The following is a 20,264-nucleotide window of genomic DNA, read 5'->3' as shown; positions in this document are numbered from 1 at the left end:
ACTCAGCCTCAGGCAACCAATGGAACTGGGCATTTTTCCCAGAATAGGGCAGTAAGGGACTCAGCTTGGGTTTTGAAGGGTTGGAAATGAACCCCCAGCAGAAATTCATGAAGCCACATTGCACAGAACTCCCCAGTTGCGAATGGCAGAGACCTTGCACGGATCCATCTTGATTCCTTCCGGGTCCATGATGAACTCCAGGAACTCTGTGAAGGTCTGATCAAATGCGCACTTAAGTTTAGCATAGAGATGATGTTGCCATAGTCTCTACAGGACTGTGTGGATGTAAGTGGTGTGTTGGTCCAAATTGTCGACAAGATCAATATGTCATCTAAGCACACCCCCACAAAACTGGTTGAGGAGGTCTCGTAGCACATTGTTAATGAAGGCCTAGAACGTCCCTGGGGCATTAAATCAGTCTGAAAGTGGCCATAGCAGGTTCAAATGGCAGTCTTCCATTCATCCCCTCTCTAAAATAAGCTCCCCAGAGATCCAGTTTAGTGAACACACAAGGAGCACCCCTGTGATCCAGCAATCAGGAAACGGGGCACCAGGTAACAGTTCCAGATTATCTGACAGAGTGCACAGTATTGAAGCAGAGGCAGCCATCTTTTTATGAAAAGGACTGAGGTGCCAGCCAGTGAAGTCAACTTGAAGACGAACCCCCATGCCAGGTTCTCGGAGATATTCCGCAATGTTGCTAGTTCAGGCTCTGACATTGTATACATCTGTCCAAATAGCATCTTCACTCTTGGCTGAAGTTCTATGAACAGTTGTAGTCCCAATGTGGGGGAAGGGTTTCCACATTCTTCTTCTCAAAAACGTCAGTGTATTCACAGTAGTTGGGGGGAAGTTCCAGAGTACCCCCAATGGATATTTCAATGCGCACAAGTACATCTGCTTGAGACCTTCAATGTGTACTGGTCCCTCGCCATACTGTTGGCAGAATTCCTATGGGACAGCGACCTTCTGCTTTTATCAGCCTGCAAAATTTCAGCCCAAATGGTTAGCGTTTAGCAAAGTTATAAGCAACTGAAAACAGGGCCTTAAAATGGGAAATATGAGGCAACCTTATCATATGCAGTGCTACCAGACCCAGCCATAATAAAAATCACACATTGGATATAGGTGACAAGAGTTTAGCCAAGTAATGCTTGTTTTAGAATACCATCGCTCTTCTTCTCCTAGCCCCTTCCCTTCCTCCATATTACAATCAGTGGTTGGTTTTTGTTTTTTTTTAATATAAATGGCTGTGTATACCAGTTCAGCAATTTGGCAATGTCTAGAGTCCACTCCTGGCAAAAAGGTTCTCCTCTGTCCTCCCAGACATCATGCAGAACACTACTAGCCACAATAATATGGACAGCAATGATGACACTAGTATCCACACGGTTCTGAATGCAGCACTGATAAGGCATCCACCCAACACTGGCATGTAAGGGATTAAAAGAGGCCTAAGGAGGCTGCGCAGGAAGCAGCCAATAGGAGAGAGGCTGCAAAGAATAGCCAATCAAAGCCTAGCAGACTCACTTAAAAAGGGCTGAGGTCCAGAGGTAGTTGGGGGCTGCTGGGAGCTTGAGGAGAGGACTGTGTCCCTAATAGGCTGCAACCCTGCAGCACCTTGGACAGAGCAGTGCAGGCAGGGACCTGGGGAGTACAGAAGGAGCTCCAAACAGGCTGCTGAGACTGAGTAGGGTGCTGTAGCCACAGGGAAGCAGCCCAGGGAAATGCAGCGGTAGTCAAGGCAAAGGAATACAATAGGTGAATGCAGTTCACAGGGTCCCTGAGTCAGGACCTGGAGTAGTGGGTGGGCCTGGGTCCTCCCACTTACCACTGGGGAAGTGGTTGAACATAGATACCTTCCTTCCCCCTTCTGTCTCCCACCCCAACTCTCGGAAGGGGGAAACTCGGATGGTGACAGGGCTGAAAAGATGAGTCACAAAGAGAACACTGCGCTTCTGGGAGCTGAGAGAGGAGCCATTGGCGGCAGCAGAGAGAGTGCTGGTGTGCAGACCGCGGACATCAGCCTCAAGCTAATCCCCAGCATGACCAGGAGGAGGTGCCAGTATGGCAATGAAGGACTGCACCTCATGACAAGCACTAACAGAATTTCAATCTGCCAAATGCACATGCCACCACTAGCCTACAGCTACTGAGTGTGTAGTTGAACCTTCCTTTGCCAGATCCTCTGAAATCATAGTACAGTTTCATAAGCCATTGGTAAAGGGGTTAAGCAGGGTCCCCTCAAATAGTAGGAACAGCGACTCCATTTAGAACAATGGCATTTGGCGCAAATAATGTCCTAGCTTATCCATAAAGGTAAAATCCCGATCTCTAGGATAGCCTTACATCATGCACCAGTGCATCCCACATTAGTGTCCATGAATCTGTTTCCATAGTCAACCAGGGCCTGCATAACAATGTAGCACCTGTTACAGTTTATGTACTCACATGCTCCTTGCAGAGGGCAAACTATGGGTATGAGTGCCATATCAATAACCCTGGCCCAGTTTGGAAATTTCATTCTCTCAAAGCCAGCAACTATTTCAGGAACATTTTTAATACCACTCACCTTTGAGTAAATCAGTCTTGATCGCTCCACAAACCTCCACCACAATTGACTTGCCAACTCCAAACTGGCTAGCAACAGGCCTGTATCAGCATGGAGTAGCCAGCTTCCAGACTATTATAACAGTTTTGCTTCCAGACTGGCATGACCTCCCTTATGCAGGTGTCCTGGCACTGGAGGGTAAGGGCAAGCTGATCATAAACCTTCAAGAACATCTGAATGGGAAAAGCATATTTGATTACAGACTGGCTAACCTAGTTAGGAGGGCTTTAAGCTAGGTTCAAAGAAAGCAGGTGACCAAAACCCACGGTAAATCAAAAACATGGAGACCTGGGAGAAGAATCAGAATTTGGGGGAAGCATGGGCTGTTATAGCAGAGATAAAGGCGAGAAGACAGAACTGGGGGGTGGGGGGAAGCGGGACTCAAATCAGTATCTTAGATGTCTGTATACTCATGCGAGAAGTATAGGGAATAAGCAGGAAGAACTCAAAATGCTAGTAAATAAACAGCTATGACATAGTTGGCATCATAGATTGACTTGGTGGGATAATACACATGAATGGAATACTGGTATAAAAGGGTACAGCTTGCTCAGGAAGGACAGGCATGGAAAAAAGGGAGGTGTTGCCTTACATATTAGAAATGTATACACTTGGACTGAGGTTGAGATGAAAATAGGAGACAGACTTGTTGAAAGTCTTTGGGTAAGGATAAAAGGGCTTTAAAAAAAAAAGGCTGATGTCATGGTAGGGGTTGACTACAGATTACCTAATCAGGAAGAAGATAAGGCTTTTTTTAGATAAGGATAAGGCTTTTTTTAAAAAAACAAAAAACTAACAATCATCCAAAGCGCAGGACTTGGTGGTGATGGGGGACTTCAACTACTCAGACATCCGTTGGCAAAATAACACAGCAAGGCACAGATTATCCAACAAGTTCCTGGAATGTACTGGAAACATTTTTTTTATTTCAGAAGGTGGAGAAAACTACTAGAGGCTGTTCTAGACTTGATTTTGACAAATAGGGAAGAACTGGGTGCAAATATGAAAGTGGAAGGCAGCTTGGGTGAAAGTGATCGTGAAATGATAGAGTTCATGATTCTAATGAACGGTAGGAGGGAAAACAGCAAAATAAAGAATGGATTTTAAGAAGGCAGACTTCAGCAAACTCAGAGTTGGTAGGTAAGATTCTATGGGAAGCAAGTCTAAGGGGAAAAACAACTGAAGACAGTTGGCAGTTTTTCAGAGACATTATAAGGGCACAAGAGCAAATTATCCCACTGCAAAGGAAAGATAGGAAGTGTGGCAAGATACCACCCTGGCTTAACCAGGAGATCTCCAATGATCCAAAAATTAAAAAAAAAAGTTCTACAAAAAAGTAGAAACTAGGTCAAATTACAAAAGATGAATATAAAGAAATAACACAAGTATGTAGGGACAAAATTAGAAAGGCCAAGGCACAAAACAAGATCAAACTAGCTAAAGAGATAAAGGCTAACAAGAAAACATTCTACAAATACATTAGAAGCAAGAGGAAGACCAAGGACAGGGTAAGGCCCGTTACTTAATGATGGGGGGGAACAACAACAACAACAGATGATGTGGAAATGGCAGAGGTGCTTAATGACTTCTTTATTTCAGTTTTCACCAAGGAGGTTGGTGCTGACTGGACATCTAAACACAGTGAATGTCAGTGAAAATGATGTAGGATCAGAGGCTAAAATAGGAAAAGAACAAGTTAAAAATTATGTAGACAAGTTAGAGGTCTTCAGGTCACCGGGACCTGATGAAATGCATCCTAGAACAGTAGCTCTCAACCAGGATTCTGGGGCCCACTGTGGGGGGCCCCCCCCAAGCAGGTTTCAGGGAGTCCACCAAGCAAGGTCGGCATTAGACTTCCTGTGGCTCAGGGCAGGAAGATGAAGTCCCACCACATGGGGCTGAAGCCTGGGGTTCCAAGCCCCACCACCCAGGGCTAAAGCCAAAGTCTGAGCAACTTAGCTTCACAGGGCCCCCTGTGTTGTGGGGTCCGAGGCAATTGCCCTGAATTGCCTAGAATACTCAAGGAGCTGAGGAGATGTTTGGGCCATTAGCAATTATCTTTGAAAAGTCATGGAAGACAGGAGAGATTCCAGAAAACTGGGAAGGGCAAATATACTGCCAGCCTATAAAAAGGGAAATAAGGACAACCCGGGGAATTACAAACCAGTCAGCTTAACTTCTGTACCCGGTAAGATAATGGAGCAAATAATTAAGCAATCAATTTGCAAACATCTAGAAGATAAGGTGATAAGTAACAGTCAGCTTGGATTTGTCAGGAACAAATTGTGCCAAACCAACCTGATAGCTTTCTTTGACATGGTAACAAGCCTTGTGGATAGGGGGCAAGTGGTAGACGTGGTATATCTTGACTTTAGTTAAGCTTTTGGTACTGTCTCACATGACCTTCTCATAAACTAGGGAAACTCAACCTAGATGGAGCTACTATAAGATGGTTGGAAAACTATACCCAGAGAGTAGTAATCAGTGGTTCACAGTCATGCTGGAAGAGGGGTCCCGCAGGGATCAGTTCTGGGTCCAGTTCTGTCCAATATCTTCATCAATGATTTAGATAATGGTATAGAGAGTACACTTATAAAGTTTGCAGACCATACCAAGCTGGGAGGGGTTGCAAGTGCTTTGAAGGATAGGATTAAAATTCAAAAGTGATCTGGACAAACTGGAGAAATGGTCTGAAGTAAATAGGATGAAATTCAGTAAGGACAAATGCAAAGTACTCCATTTATGAAGGAAAAATCAGTTGCACACATACAAAATGGGAAATGACTGCCTAGGAAGGCCTACTGCGGAAGGAGATCTGGGGGTCATAGTGGACCATAAGCTAAATATGAGTCAACAGTACAACACTGTTGGGGCGGGAAAAAAAAGATCATTCTGGTATGTATTAGCAGGCGTGTCATAAGACTGACACTAGAAGCGGTTCTTACATTCTACTCCGCCCTCATTACGCCTCAACTGGAGTAATGTGTCCAGTTCTGGGCACCACATTTCAGGAAAGATGAGGACAAACTGGAGAAAGTCCAGACAAGAGCAACAAAAATGATTAACAGTCTAGAAAACATGACCTATGATGGAAGATTGAAATTACTGGATGTTTAGTCCGGAAGAGAGAAGATAGAGGAAACATAATAAGTTTTCAAGTACATAAAAGTACAAGGAGGAGGGAGAAAATTTGTTCTTCTTAACCTCTGAGGATAGGACAAGAAGCAATGGGCTTAAATTGCAGCAAGGAAGTTATAGGTTGGACATTAGGAAAAACTTCCTAACTGTCAGGGTGGTTAAGCACTGGAATACATTGCCTAGGGAGGTTGTGGAATCTCCATCACTGGAGATTTTTAAGAGCAGGTTAGACAAACGCTTGTCAGGAATAGTCTAGATAATACCTAGTCCTGCCATGAGTGCCGGTGACTGGACTAAGTGACCTCTTGAGGTCCCTTCCAGTCCTATGATTCATGCTAAAGTTCTGGAGCCACTGTAGATCCCAGGTCCGCATGACAACATGATCCCATCAGTCTGTGATCATGACTCTGCTCCAGAGCTGCTGTTCTACATTTGGGGAAAGTGTGTCTATGGCAACAGGCATGAGCTGCGTCAGCTGGGTCATGGCTGGCATGTCAGCATCCCAGCCTCCAAGAGGTGCATTCAGTAGGTCAAATACAGCTGCTGAATTGTCCACCAGCATCTCACAGATGGTATGCCCGATTCCTGATATAGGAGTGAGAGTGAGCTGGAGAAGTTTTTCCACCGAGTCAGGATTGATGCTGATGACTCCATCTGCTGGCAATACATGTATCCGACAAGGCTTGGCTGCGTGTGTTGGAGGGCTCAAACCAGTCAAACCACTTCTGGTCAAGTTTCATGGGATGAACAGACAAGTTCTCCCACAATCCACTATGAACCAAGCCCTAAGGCAGCTACAGCAGACGAGGATGCTAGGAACCCTGGGATACATCAGCATAATTGTGAGGCCTGTGTTTACAAAGCAGTGTGGATGCTCAAGTGTGGGCTTGGAAACTCTGGGTCTGCAGGTATGGGTCCCACAGACCAGGTTTACTATGAAGTGTAGACCTAGCCTCAGAGATGGGGCCAGAGCGTCCCTTTAAAAGGAAGGGTCTTGGTAGCTGGGAATCCATGTCTGCTCAGAGGGCTGTGCTCTGAACTTCTACTTTCAGGTCACAACAGTGCCCTCTCCCAGCACCTGCCTGAATCAGGAAGTTTAGAAAGGAACAGGAACTTACAACAATCCAAACTTAATTAAAAACCAACAGCAACAAGACTTTTTTCTGTCAGACCTACTCTTTGAAACGTACAATCATTGCAATCACAATTCTTTTTAAAATTAAAGTAATTTACAGTACACAGGTTTGTTTCTCCTAAAGTGGTGTAATAGATTTTCAATACTCTGAAGCAATTCCAATACTAAACTGGAATGAAGCACAAAGAACAATCATAATGGCATCTACTAATTAATAAGTCCATCAGATTTTCCATTATAAAAACTATATCTGGGGATTAAATTTTACTATAAAAGGTTGCCCACTTGGTATTTAAAAGGTTTTAAACTTAAAAAAATTATATATATATATATATATATTTTTTTTAAAGAAAATCCACTATAGCAGTGGTGGCTAACCTGTGGCTCTTCAGAAGTTAATATGCGACTCCTTGCATAGGTGCCGACTCTGGGGCTGGAGCTACAGGCGCTAACTTTCCAATGTGCCAGTGGTGCTCACTGCTCAACCCCTGGCTCTGCCCCAGGTCCTGGCCCCACTCCACCCCTTCCCCCAAGGCTCCTGTCCCCTTCCCCAGAGCCTGCCGTACCCTCGCACCTCCCCTTTCCCTCCAGAGCCTCCTGCATGCTGTGAAACAGCTGACTGTGGGAGGCATGGGGAGGAAGAGGGAGACGCTGATCGGTGGGGCTGCCAGCGGGCTGCTGACATGTTACTGTGGCTCTTCAGCAACGTACATTGGTAAATTCTGGCTCCTTCTCAGGCTCAGGTTGGCCACCCCTGCACTATAGCTTTGGTATTTGTTACATGGCTCTTTTTTTTTTTTTTTAAAAAAAAAGCCTGTTACCCACACCTTTGCACTTCTAAAATTCTAAAAATGTACAAAATTTTTATGAAGTAATTAGTCCAATCCTTTTAACAATGTATTTTAAGACTGGCACTATTTACGATCAGCAACTTTTCCCCTAACATTTTAAATGTCAAAATACAGGTTAGCATCTGTTTTGTACTATGAATTGACAGATACAAAGCAGTTTTGCGGTAGTTTTCAAGATTCATTTAAATATTTCCATTTCACTGAATTGCAATACATTGTAAATGTTCCAAAATAACTGAAAACAGACGTCCCTTACATGAAAAATTGTAACAGTGAAAGTTTAAAGAGTCCCTATATAAATGGAAGGTTTACGGAGTATATTGCCTCTGCAGATCCACACTCCTAAGAGATGGACAACTCTGAGCTGAAAGTTCCACAGCCGTCCAGAACGCAGTTGGTATTCAGGTGGCCTCCAAGTAACTAACAAGTGGATCCAAACCTTCAGTGCAAGGCTGTATAAAGCTCTGCAACCACAACTGCCTCATTTTCTCTTACCTAAAATACAATCACCTAAGCCTTCAAATGGGTGTGGGTGTGGCTTTACAATGGCTGCACACAAAGTAAGAGAAATTGAGTCATTCCTTCTCAAAAGGAAGCCTGATCCACTTACCCATATTCATCGTTAATTTCAGCCTCCGGCTGAATAAGCTGCATAAGCAACTGCAAAGATGATGGTTCATGGGGCTCACAAAGATCCTCTCCAGAACTGCATGTTCACCAAAAGTGTTGATCAGAGTGCTTGAAGTGGCTGCTTCAGGCTCTTATTACTAATTTTAAGAGCTATGCAACAGTGCCACTTAGTGGCTAGTTTTACACAGGGAAGCCAGGGCCCCACCCAGGCACAGCACCCCTGCTGCTGGTCTACTCAGACTGCTCCTCCCTAAACTCAGAGATTTATGTGACCATAAATCAAACTCCAAGGGTCAGACCATGGAGCTGGAGCTTATCTACAGCTTTTAGAAGCCTGGAAACTTCATGATGGCATACTAGAGAGACTGAACCTTAATGTAACTGGCACTCAGGCCCATCTCCAAACTGATCTGAAGGAATAAGGATCTTCAGAACTGCTGATACCAGTGGATCTATGGATGTTTTTACAGCAGTACACCAAGAGAAATAGGTTCTTCAAATCCTCAAGTACACAGAAAGGTGTCAATTGTCATTGTATGTATTTGCTTATCATGGAATCATTCAGGTTCATGTACTTCACAATTAGACTAGGCAAGCTGGGCTCTGTTACTTGGTTCTTATCCCGAAAGTCATCTATTACAAGAAACTGTGGATATATTTGTTAGTTCCAGGGCCTCCTCAACCATTTCTTAGTTGCAAGGAATGTCCATGGTTGTTTACAAAGCATAAAGTTAAAAGACATGGTCCCTTCCTGAAGAGTTTACAATCTAAACTGACCAGACAGAGAAATTAATTCCAAAAGGGAGTGGGGGTGGGAGAGGAGGGTTCAATCATTTAACCTCCTTCCACAACACAAAAACGTACACAGCCATTAAGCCTTTTCCTTAACCAACAAAATATCATACTTATTAACGCCTGCCCCCAACACTTCTCCCATCCTCAACAAAGCAAACAATCCACGTTAAATGCCCATGTAAATAAACCCTCACTCCTCTCCCTCTCAACAAATAGCCCCTTCATAAACCATGCGTCCACCTCCTGCATCGATCCCCAGCCAAACCTTGTAAAGAATATGAAAAGTTCTATGCTAATAATGGGGCTGACATCACATTTATATTGAGGTCCCTTCTCTTCCTTCCTGCTCTGTTCCTCCTCCTGCTGAAGTTTGAGCCCATTGTGTTTGCTGCATGGGAGGAGGAGTGGCTACCTATCCCCTTCTCCCTCTATGCAATGTGGAGTCTCTAAGCATCCTGGGACAGATGGGGAACTGTGCCTGAAAACATTTTGATTGTCTGGAATCTTCTGGAACAGCAGCTGTTACAAATAGAACTGAATGGCTACTGGTTGATTAAAATACAAAAGATACTTCAGTGGTTCTCAAAGCCGGTCCACCGCTTGTTCAGGGAAAGCCCCTGGCGTGCCGGACCCGTTTGTTCACCTGCTGCTTCCGCAGGTTCGGCCCATCGCAGCTCCCACTGGCCGTGGTTCGCGGCTCCAGGCCAATGGGGGCTGCAGGAAGGGCAGCCAGCATACCCATTGGCCCACGTCACTTCCCGCAGCCCCCATTGGCCTGGAGCGGCGAACCGCAGCCAGTGGGAGCTGCAATCAGCCGAACCTGCAGACGCGGCAGGTGAACAAACGGGTCCGGCACGCCAGGGGCTTTCCCTGAACAAGCGGCGGACCAGCTTTGAGAACCACTGATCTAGAGAGCATTCCAGAAAGTAGTGAAACATTAAAAACAGTAACAAACTATGCAGCCTTGGAAAGTAAAAAAAATCATTTATATGGAAGTTTATTAGACATGAACATGGGAAAACTTTTGTATCTAAAGTACAAGTTCTATTCTTTTGAGTATGTGACATTAGATAGAATGGAACAAAACTTGTTGCATTCTTGGGATGTGTCCAGTTTCTGTCAAAAATGAGATTATTGCAGTCAAACAGGAAGAAAGGGAAAACTGGTCTGCATCAAAGTTGGTCTTCTGTGTAAACTCAGTCTTTTTCAGCAGTGTTTTGAAGCATGAAGTCCGCTGATGAAGATAGTGATGTGAGTGACAGTGATAGTGACCCTAATTTCATTTCTTCAGTCTTCTAATAAGACTTTTGCTGCTTCATCTGGTTCAGCATTGAAAACTTCTACTTCTGGAAAGTCTTCAGACGTTCAAATCTGTGTTAAGAGGCTTTTCTGATAATGGGACATTCTATCCAAAGACAAACTTGACAGTATGTTTGCTAGAGGTAGTTACACCAGCATTACACCATTTCATATACTTAAAACCTTATATGCAAGATTTTTTTCATAAATTGTATCCAGTGTGCAAAATACCAAGTAGGAAACTGCTTGTGAGAAGTCTTCTGAATGCTGAAGCGATCAATGTGAACAGGAGTTGGTGTTCTTATCGTGCAAGCTCCTCATGTGTGTCTAGTGTCTGATGGATGGAGCAATATTCAAAATAAGGGTGTCATCAGCTTCATGGTAACAACTCCACAGCTAGTGTTTTACTCATTCCAATGCGCAGCTGAGCATCACCACACAGCCCAATATATTGCCGTCTAGTTTAAAAATACAATCAATGAATTGGGTCCACAGAAAATTATTTCTGTTGTGGCAGACAATGCAGCTAACATGAAAGCAGCTTGGGCTTTTTGTTGATAAATGAGAATCCACACCTTCTGCCCATATAATGCAGCTTTTCACTAGTGATGTTGAAGATATGACAATCTTCTCATCTCATGTCAAAAATTAAAAGCATTGTCAAGTTTTACAAAAAGCAAACAAGTACCAGCAGCCATTTTTTCCAGCATAATTTAGTACAGCACTCAGTTTCATCCACATTGAGTAAACCTTTTGTACTCGATGAGTATCTTAAAATATGCAAGAAGGCTCTTCACTCAGTTGCTGCTGAAGAAAGGATGGCTAGGTGTGCCCCCCCAGTAATCCAAACTGAAATTCTTGACTATGCCTAAAGGATGCAGAAGTTAAAATTAATTTCATTGCTTGAATCTGTAGCTCAGTTCATTGAGAAAATGAAAATGATTGTTCTATTCTGTCTGATGCAAAGAACAAGTTCTTGGACGTTAAACATATTTGTGAGATACTGAACACAGTCCATTTACAGAAGCTGAAGGGGTGGGGGGGAAATCGCAAAATACTATCACAGCAATATTAAGTGATTGTTCCTTCTTGATCCACACTTCCAGGACCAAGACCTTTCTGATGATGAATTTGATCCAATTTGTGATCTCAGAGTGGCTGTTGTAAATATTAAAAGGATATACAAACAAAAAAAATACAATTCTGATGGAGGTAGCAACTTATAAAGCAAGCAGCAGACTGTTCAGTCATAAAACAATGAAGTACAATCCAGCAGATGAATCAAAACAACTTGCTGCTTCCTCGTATAAAGGGTCATGTCCTCCTAGAACTCTAGCTACAGTAGCAGAAATTCTTTTAACACTTCTGTGTACTTCAGCATATGTGGAACAAAACTGGTCGACTTGGGGAATCATCCATTTCAAAACGAGAAATACACTGAAGACCTCCACTGCTGGGAATCTGGTAACCATGTATCACAATTTAAGAAAATGGCAGCTAAAGAGTTGATTCAAAGTTCAGCAGATGAAGAGGAAGGAGATACTGATGGATTCAATGAGGACAACAAAGATACAGACGAAGCACTGAAGCTGATAAAGGAGATATGAAAAGCAAGATATTTGACAAGTCTGGTCTGATGCCTATCTGACAGGCATGCATTTCAAAATTACTTTTTTAAAAACTAAAATTGCTGTGTGTTTAATTTTCTTTTTATAACAATACTCACATTTAAATGTTAATCTAACATTGCTAAAAATAAGAATAATTCTTTCATATTTTTAGAACCTTATTTCATTATGTACTGCATTTTTATGAGCTAAAGTAACTTAGGCCTGGTCTACACTGGGGGGGGATGGAGGGGAGGAAAATTGACCTAAAATACGCAACTTCAACTATGAGAATAGCGTAGCTGAAGTCGACGTATATTAGGTCGACTTGGCACGGGGTCGACTGCCGCTGCTCCCCTGTCGACTCCACTTCTGCCTCTTGCCACAGTGGAGTACAGGAGTCGACAGCAGAGTGATTGGGGATCAATCACTACCTGCCGATCCGGCAGCAGGTAGTGTAGACGTACCCTTAGTTAAACAACTTCTTTTTTTAGTTAGGCATAAGTGTCTAAGGCTAAACCTAGTTAAGACTTTATGGTCTGCCTCTTTTTTGTTACTGTCCTAATAAATTAGTGCTTTAAAGTATTTAATCATTTTTGACATTATCTGACCAATGAATAGACCAATTATTTTTGGATCAGTCAAATGCTCAGCCCTATCTTTCTATGTCTGTTGTAAGCTCATGGGCCCACTTGGGGTCTGTGCCATATTTGGTCAGGATTGTCATACTTTGGAATTCAACTGGATTCCACTCAGCCAATCCATCACTGGAGTCTCTTTCCCATTATGTGACTGCCTCACAGACTGGAAATAGATTTTGTTTTACTCAAGACTAGCAGATCTATATTCTTGATCATGTCCTACCCTTCACGTATCCCCCATTGCAATTTACTTATGCCTGTCATTGTGTTGTTCAATTGCCCCCCCAGATAAAATTTTGGGCTCTTGGTAAAGTAAGTAGTGCCAACCTGGTCACTTCGGTCTGTGAGCTGGTGTCCATAATTGATATCTTTCACTCCAGAACATTCAAGGTGTAGGTTTTCAATGACTGACCAACCCTTTTTTGTATGAGTTTTTGTCTCCCATTTCTGCTTTCCACTATGACAACATGAACAGCTGAAGTAACTCATGATTACTCTGAGACTTCCTGACAGCCAGCTCCATAATACTACAGTATATTTCTTCCTGTAGCAAATATGGGACCCTGATTTTGCAGCTTGATTATTTTCTACTGGATGAGGAATACCTTAACCATTCTGATGCTAAATATTGCTTCCAGCTAAAAGCTCCTATTGCTTGTTAGCTACCTCTGAGTTTCCAAGAAGGAACAGACTTCTGTGATCACCTGACTTTCAAAGGTAGAATGGTTAGTCCTTTGGAAGACTGCTTCTTCTGCAGGGACCTCCTAGCTGACATAGATAAGGCCATGGAGCAGAACTAATTCTAATCACATTGCACATCACCTCACAGGATGAGAGGCTTAACAGAGGAACAGCAGTGCCTTAACTAGCTTGAATTACTTGCCCTTAGCTTCCAGAGACTTGAAGAGCTTTTGCAAGTAGCAGACTGCTATTCTCAGTGCATACACAGTGTAATTTGGAGCTTGTTAAACTCAAGGACTTGAAGCCTCCTTTCAGAAAAACTTCAGTTTTTCTATTCAGTAGATCCTCCAGGGCTGCTGCTTCTACTAGGGTTGCTGCTGTTCTAGCAACCCCAGAAATGGCAGCATCCACTCGTGTTTTCTGCATTAGATAGCCTCAGTTCTGTTAAGGGCTCTCTGTCAGCAACAGATCACTTGGTGCCCATTATTTTAATGTTAGAGTGAACATGTACAGGGCACTGCAACACACAGTGACAGGTCCCCAGGAACTGACTCTGCTGATAGCTTCCCTCCTCCGGTTGCAATATCTATACCATCCTGGCTACGTGGAGTGGGAAGCTAGAATCTGCCTCTCTCCTGCAACTGCAGGTTGAGAATGTCCCATTAGCCAGTATGAGGGGCTTCTCACAAGGATCCGTACACTGTAGCTACAGGCCATATGAGAGCTGCTGGAGCTGAAATGGTTCCTTCCCTTCTCTGACTAGGTTTTCTTCTGGAATTGGGAGTCAGCAGCACAAAGAAGCTGCTGCCACTAGAACAATTCCTTTGAACTCCCTATAATGGGGACAGGAAGATATCTATTCATGTTGGAAAATCTAGCTAATGCTGGTGCCTGTGCAGACTCCTGTGTGCCTAAACAGACTCACGGAGGCTTCCCAAGTAGCTAGGGATTTGACTGCTCCATTCTCTTTCTCCGTAGACTCTGATGGAGGTGGAACTGGGAGGATCTAGTGTATTGCTGTTTCTAGGAATTGGCCTAACTGCCTGACCCAGGGCAGGACAGAATCTGCACATGCTCTCCTTCCTCTTCCCTGGAGTACGGGGCGCTCTGGAGACCATACCCTTGCAGGGGATGATGGCTGGAAGAAAAGGACAGAGGGAAGACATCCATGAGAGCAGGTAACTAGAAGGTATACATATGGGGCTGGAATACCTGCCAGGTGCCCTTCCTGGGGCTTGCAGACATGTACTAGAGCCAACCCAGCTCTAGCAGAAACTTCTCTGCCTTCACAGGGTACAGGGGCTCCTGGACTTGAGGTTTCCCAGTTGCCCCAATTCTGGAAGTCGCCCTTTAGCTGTTATTTCTTCTCCCTCTTCCTGGACCTTACAGTAGCCTCCTGCTTCTTCACCTCCTTAGATATTTCTGCCACTCCAACTGCAGCTCCTCAGCCTCAGATCATTCTTATTCCCTCTCATGATCCTAAGGCTTCCTGTAGTTCCAGTGATTCCTTCCCCTCTGCTTCCCATGAAAGCCATACAGTTCTTGTCTCAAGGTTTTTATGCAAAGGGACCTGGTCTTCACTGCATCCATAGAAGATGCCAGCCCTCTCACCTTGCTGGATACCCATTTCCTGTTTCCCTCAGTCTGCTTCGGCAACTGCTCTCCAAAGTAGCCTGCCCTACTCCTTAGCAGCCACCCAGTCTCTCCAGAGTACATGGATGCCTAGACCAAAGACTTCTCCATTGGCTCAATTTTTGGTAATCTCTGCTCTTGAAAGGGCTTTCTGGCTCCTTTCCTCTTCCCCAGCCAGGTCCAACATCTGGGTAATTAATGGAATATATCATGTTTGAAATAACCACACTAACTGGAAGCAGAAGACCAAGTCCCAGCCCAGACTCCTTCAGTGTAGGATGTAAAAGAAGTATCCTGCAATACTGCGTGTGCGTGCCTCTCAGATGAGCCGCAGAACATGGGCCCCCTGCAGAGTCGATCTTATAAAAAGCACCAGTATTCTTCCTGCTAGGGGCCCCCTGCAGAGTCGATCTCTACAGCTGTAGTCTGTCTCTCCTTACAAAGCTGAGCACAAGCCAAAAGTTCCATTTGTCTCAGTCAGTAGAAGTGGGGATGGAGGGTCCATCTGCCCTCCTCAGTGGGAGTTTTCCTTCCATTTTTACTGTTGTGACCTAGAAAGCCCAGGATCTCTCTGGGTTCAACAGAAACATTGTGTTGTCTCTCAGGGCAGGTTTCATCTTTAGAAACAGACTTTAAGGTCAGAAGGGACCATTATAATCATCTAGTCTGACCTCCCTCACAACGCAGGCCACAGAATCTCGCCCAGCCACTCCTGTAACAAACCTCTAACCTATGTCTGAGCTATTGAAGTCCTCAAATTGTGCTTTAAAGCAGTGCGACTCAAAGTGGTGGTCTGCAGACCGGTGCCAGTCTGCGAGCCATCGGCTGCTGGTCTGCGCGCACACTGGAAAAAAAAAAAATTGCCGGTCCCCCACATCAAAATAGCTTGAGAAGCACTGGTTTAAAGTCTTCGAGGTGCACAGAATCCTCCAGCAAGTGACCCGTGTCCCGCGCTACAGAGGAAGGCGAAAACCCCCCAAGGCCTCTGCCAATTTGCCCTGGAGGAAAATTTCTTCCCAACCTCAAATATGGCAATCAGCTAAACCCTCAGCATGTGGGCAACACTCACCAGCCAGACACTTAGGAAAGAATTCTCTGTAGTAACTCAGATCCCACCCCATCTAACATCCCATCACAGGCCATTGAGCATATCTACCACTAATAGTTGAAGATCAATTAATTGCCAAAATTAGGCTATCCCATCATATCATCCCTTCCATAAGCTTATCAAGCTTAGTCTTGAAGCCTGATAGGTCTTTTGCCCCCCACTGCTTCCCTTGGAAGGCTGTTCCAGAACTTCATTCCTCTGATAGTTAGAAACCTTTGTCTAATTTCAAGTCTAAACTTCCGGATGGCCAGTTTATATCCATTTGTTCTTATGTCCACATTGGTACTGAGTTTAAACGATTCTTCCCTTCAGCCTTCTTTTGATTAGGCTAAACAAGCCAAGCTCCTTGAGTCTTCTTTCATAAGACAAGTTTTCCATTCCTCAGATCATCCTAGTAGCCCTTCTCTGTACCTGTTCCAGTTTGAATTTATCCTCCTTAAACACGGGAGACCAGAACTGCACACAGTATTCCAGAGGAAGTCTCACCAGTGCCTTGTAGAACGGTACTAACACCTCCTTATCTCTACTGGAAATACCTCACCTGATGCATTCCAAGACTGTATTAGCTTTTTTCACAGCCATATCACATTGGTGGCTCATAGTCATCCTGTGATCAACCAATACTCCAAGGTCCTTCTCCTCCGTTACTTTCAAGTGATGTGCCCCCAGTTTATAACTAAAATTTTTGTTATTAATCCCTAAATGCATGACCTTGCACGTTTCACTATTAAATTTCATCCTATTTCCATTACTCCAGTTTACAAGGTCATCCAGATCTTCCTGTATGATATCCCGGTCCTTCTCTGTATTGACAATACCAGCTTCGGGTCATCCACAAACTTTATTAGCGCATTCCCACTTTTTGTGCCAAGGTCAGTAATAAAAAGATTAAATAAGATTGGTCCCAAAACTGATCCCTGAGGAACTCCACTAGTAACCTCCTTCCAGTCTAACAGTTCACCTTTCAGTATGACCTGCTGTAGTCTCCCTTTTAACCAGTTCCTTATCCACCTTTCAATTTTCATATTGATCCCCATCTTTTCCAATTTAGCTAATAATTCCCCATGTGGAACCGTATCAATGCCTTACTGAAATCGAGGTAAATTAGATCCACTGCGTTTGCTTTCTCTAAAAAAATCTGTTACCTTCTCAAAAAGGAGGAGATCAGGTTGGTTTGACATGATCTACCTTTTGTAAAACCATGTTGTATTTTGTCCCAATTACCATTGACCTCAATGTCCTTAACTACTTTTTCCTTCAAAATTTTTTCCAAGACCTTGCATACTACACATGTCAAACTAACAGGCCTGTAGTTACCCGGATCACCTTTTTTCCCCCCCTTTCTTAAAAATAGGAACTATGTTAGCAATTCTCCAGTCATACGGTACAACCCCTCAGTTTACAGATTCATTAAAAAAATTTTGCTAATGAGATTGCAATTTCATGTGCCAGTTCCTTTAATATTCTTGGATGAAGATTATCTGGGCCCCCCGATTTAGTCCCATTAAGCTGTTCAAATTTGGCTTCTACCTCGGATGTGGTAATATCTACCTCCATAACCTCCTTCCCATTTGTCGTCCTACCATTATCCTTAAGCTCCTCATTAGCCTTATTAAAGGCTGAGGCAAAGTATTTGTTTAGATATTGGGCCATGCGTAGATTATCCTTGACCTCCACTCCATCCTCAGTGTTTAGCGGTCCCACTTCTTCTTTCTTTGTTTTCTTCTTATTTATATGGCTATCAAACATTTTACTATTGGTTTTAATTCCCTTTGCAAGGTCCAACTCTACATGGTTTTTCACCTTTCTCACTTTATCCCTACATATTCTGACCTCAATAAGGTAGCTTTCCTTGCTAATCCCTCCCATCTTCTACTCCTTGTAGGCTTTCTGCTTTTTCTTAATCACCTCTCTAAGGTGCTTGCTCACCCAGCTTGGTCTACAACTCCTGCCTATGAATTTTTTCCCCTTTCTTGGGATGCAGGCTTCTGATAGTTTCTGCAACTTTGACTTGAAGTAATTCCAGGCCTCCTCCGCCTTTAGATTCACAAGTTCTTCAGTCCAATCCACTTCCCTAACTAATTTCCTTAATTTTTTTTAAAGTTAACTCTTTTGAAATCAAAACCCTAGTCACAGATCTATTTTTGTTTATCCTTCCATTTAGTTTGAACTGAATTAGCTCATGATCACTCAAACCAAGATTGTCCCCTACAACCATTTCTTCTATGAGGTCCTCACTACTCACCAAAACCAAATCTAAAATGGCATCCCCTCTTCTTGGTTCAGCAACTACTTGGTGAAAGAATCCATCAGCTGTCGCATCCAGGAAAATCTGAGCCCTATTATTATTACTAGCACTTGTCCTCCAGTCTATATCTGGGAAGTTAAAGTCTCCCATGATCACACAATTCCCATTCGTATTTACTTCATTAAAAACATTAAAGAGGTCTCTATCCATAACCAGATTGGATCCCTGTGGTCTATAGCACACTCCAAGCACTATCCCAGGAGAGGCTCTAGTAGCTTTCTTCCCCAATGTGATTTTTGACCAGACAGACCGTCTTAACCATTCCATCACTTCTTATTTCTTTACAGTCTAACTCATCCTTGATATACAATGCTACTCCACCACCTTTGCACCCAAAACATACTTGTAAAGCATCTTGTTTTCTTTAAGCGCTCCTCACTATTTCTGGGAATCCCATTTGGATCCTTGTTCTTCCCTGCCTCTCTTACTTACCCTTACATGTGGGAGACAAGACTGCACAAACAACATTATTTACTCTCTGTGCAATGGAAAAATCAGCATCTAGCAACAGTGCCTTCAGTCAGTGCTAGAGGTGTAATCAAAGCACCCCATTCCTCCTTCCTCCCTCGTCCTCTCTCAGTCCTCCCACACCCCTTACAGAATAGTACAGAGGGAAACCGCACTGGATGTTTTCTGTGCGGCAGTAGTGGTGACTACAGAAGAGCCCAAAGACAGATTCGAGGTAAGGTTTTACAAGTGCTAACAAAAGAGGATTCTCCAAAAAACACACAACCAGACAGCTGAACCACTACAATGATAACGACTATATGGTTATCAAAATATATAGAAAGTGTTGAGAGCATTTTACATCTTGAGGATACCACTGGAACGCTCAGGAAACCAGAAACCACCTGGAACTCAACAGCAACTACTGGAATAAGCAAGAAGCAGGCGTAGCTAGAATCTATCCCTGAAAGAGACCACAAGATAGGATCCTTTCATTGCTGTCTTCTATGGGACCTAATGAGCACACCAAGGTCTGGAATCAGAAAATTTTAATCCAAAAGACAGCTGGTCCTGCTGCCCAAACAGGGTGAAAACAATAGGGACAATGAATAATAAAGTTTCTAGAGCTACACAGTTTAAGCTATAAACATTTACGACTCCTAGGGCGAAAAAACAAAACAAAAACAAAACAAAATCTCACACCACTATCAACAAACAATAACTGAATTTAGAGAATTCTGAAAACAAAAAACAAACAAACCAAGAATACCCCCACACCCAGAAAGAAAAGAGGGAAACTCCATTACCGTGGATCCAGGACTTCGCCGATGATTTCTTCCAGCTTGTCGATAAAATTAACAAAGTCTGAAAGTCCCTTTACATGGGTTCTTAAAGTATCAAATGGTGAAGGTGCATAACCTTTTCCTCCAAGTTCTATCATTCGGATGAAAGATGTTGCCATCTATTACCAAAAAAATATGTAGGTAGGTAGAACTATAGTGGTAAAAGAAGAAGTGTATAACATTAAGAAGAGAAAATTATCAATTGTTTTGAAGTCGTAATCGTCTCCCAAGTCAAAAGGCAGCTGCTTGCTAGCATGAACAGTCCTAGCGAAGTCAATGGTCAACTTATGGTAGTAAACTTTATGCTTGGTGACAACCATTTGCAAGCTCATGATTTAAAATAGTGCAGCATTAATAGGAGGTCTGCAAACAAAATATAAAATTGCGTCCAAGTAATTAAGCACTGCCTTTTGCCAAATTAAGCTTAAAAATATCACTGTGCATTATTTTATAGATATATGCACGTGAGTAACTTTTTGCCTGCAAGCTGAACTCAACAGGCCTACTCGTGGCTATAACTAGGATCAGGGACATACTAT

The 20,264-nt window shown here is 43.3% G+C and overlaps 1 protein-coding gene across 20 annotated transcripts in view; it reads right to left on the bottom strand.

The window, feature by feature from the left end:
• Positions 1-20,264, bottom strand: part of PARPBP (PARP1 binding protein) — a 151,547-nt gene that overhangs the window by 44,136 nt on the left and 87,147 nt on the right. For 14 of the 20 annotated variants that reach the window (XR_012156117.1, XR_012156118.1, XR_012156131.1 and 11 more), the window contains one exon: positions 19,690-19,844. The exons of 2 other annotated variants lie outside the window; for them this stretch is intronic. Coding sequence is in view for 14 of the 18 variants with exons in the window: in XM_073323342.1 (XP_073179443.1) it covers positions 19,690-19,844 (155 nt within the window). In the remaining 4 variants the exon portion in view is untranslated. Of the gene's footprint in view, positions 1-2,572; positions 2,785-19,689; positions 19,877-20,264 lie in introns of those variants that run through there. 4 more of the 20 variants (XM_073323395.1, XR_012156132.1, XM_073323424.1 and 1 more) reach the window with 4 other exon arrangements.

The sequence above is a fragment of the Lepidochelys kempii genome, chromosome 1, assembly GCF_965140265.1.
Source record: "Lepidochelys kempii isolate rLepKem1 chromosome 1, rLepKem1.hap2, whole genome shotgun sequence".
NCBI lineage: Eukaryota > Metazoa > Chordata > Testudines > Cheloniidae > Lepidochelys > Lepidochelys kempii.
Note: the sequence above shows the minus strand (reverse complement) of the source record. Positions and strands in the feature narration are given on the sequence as shown.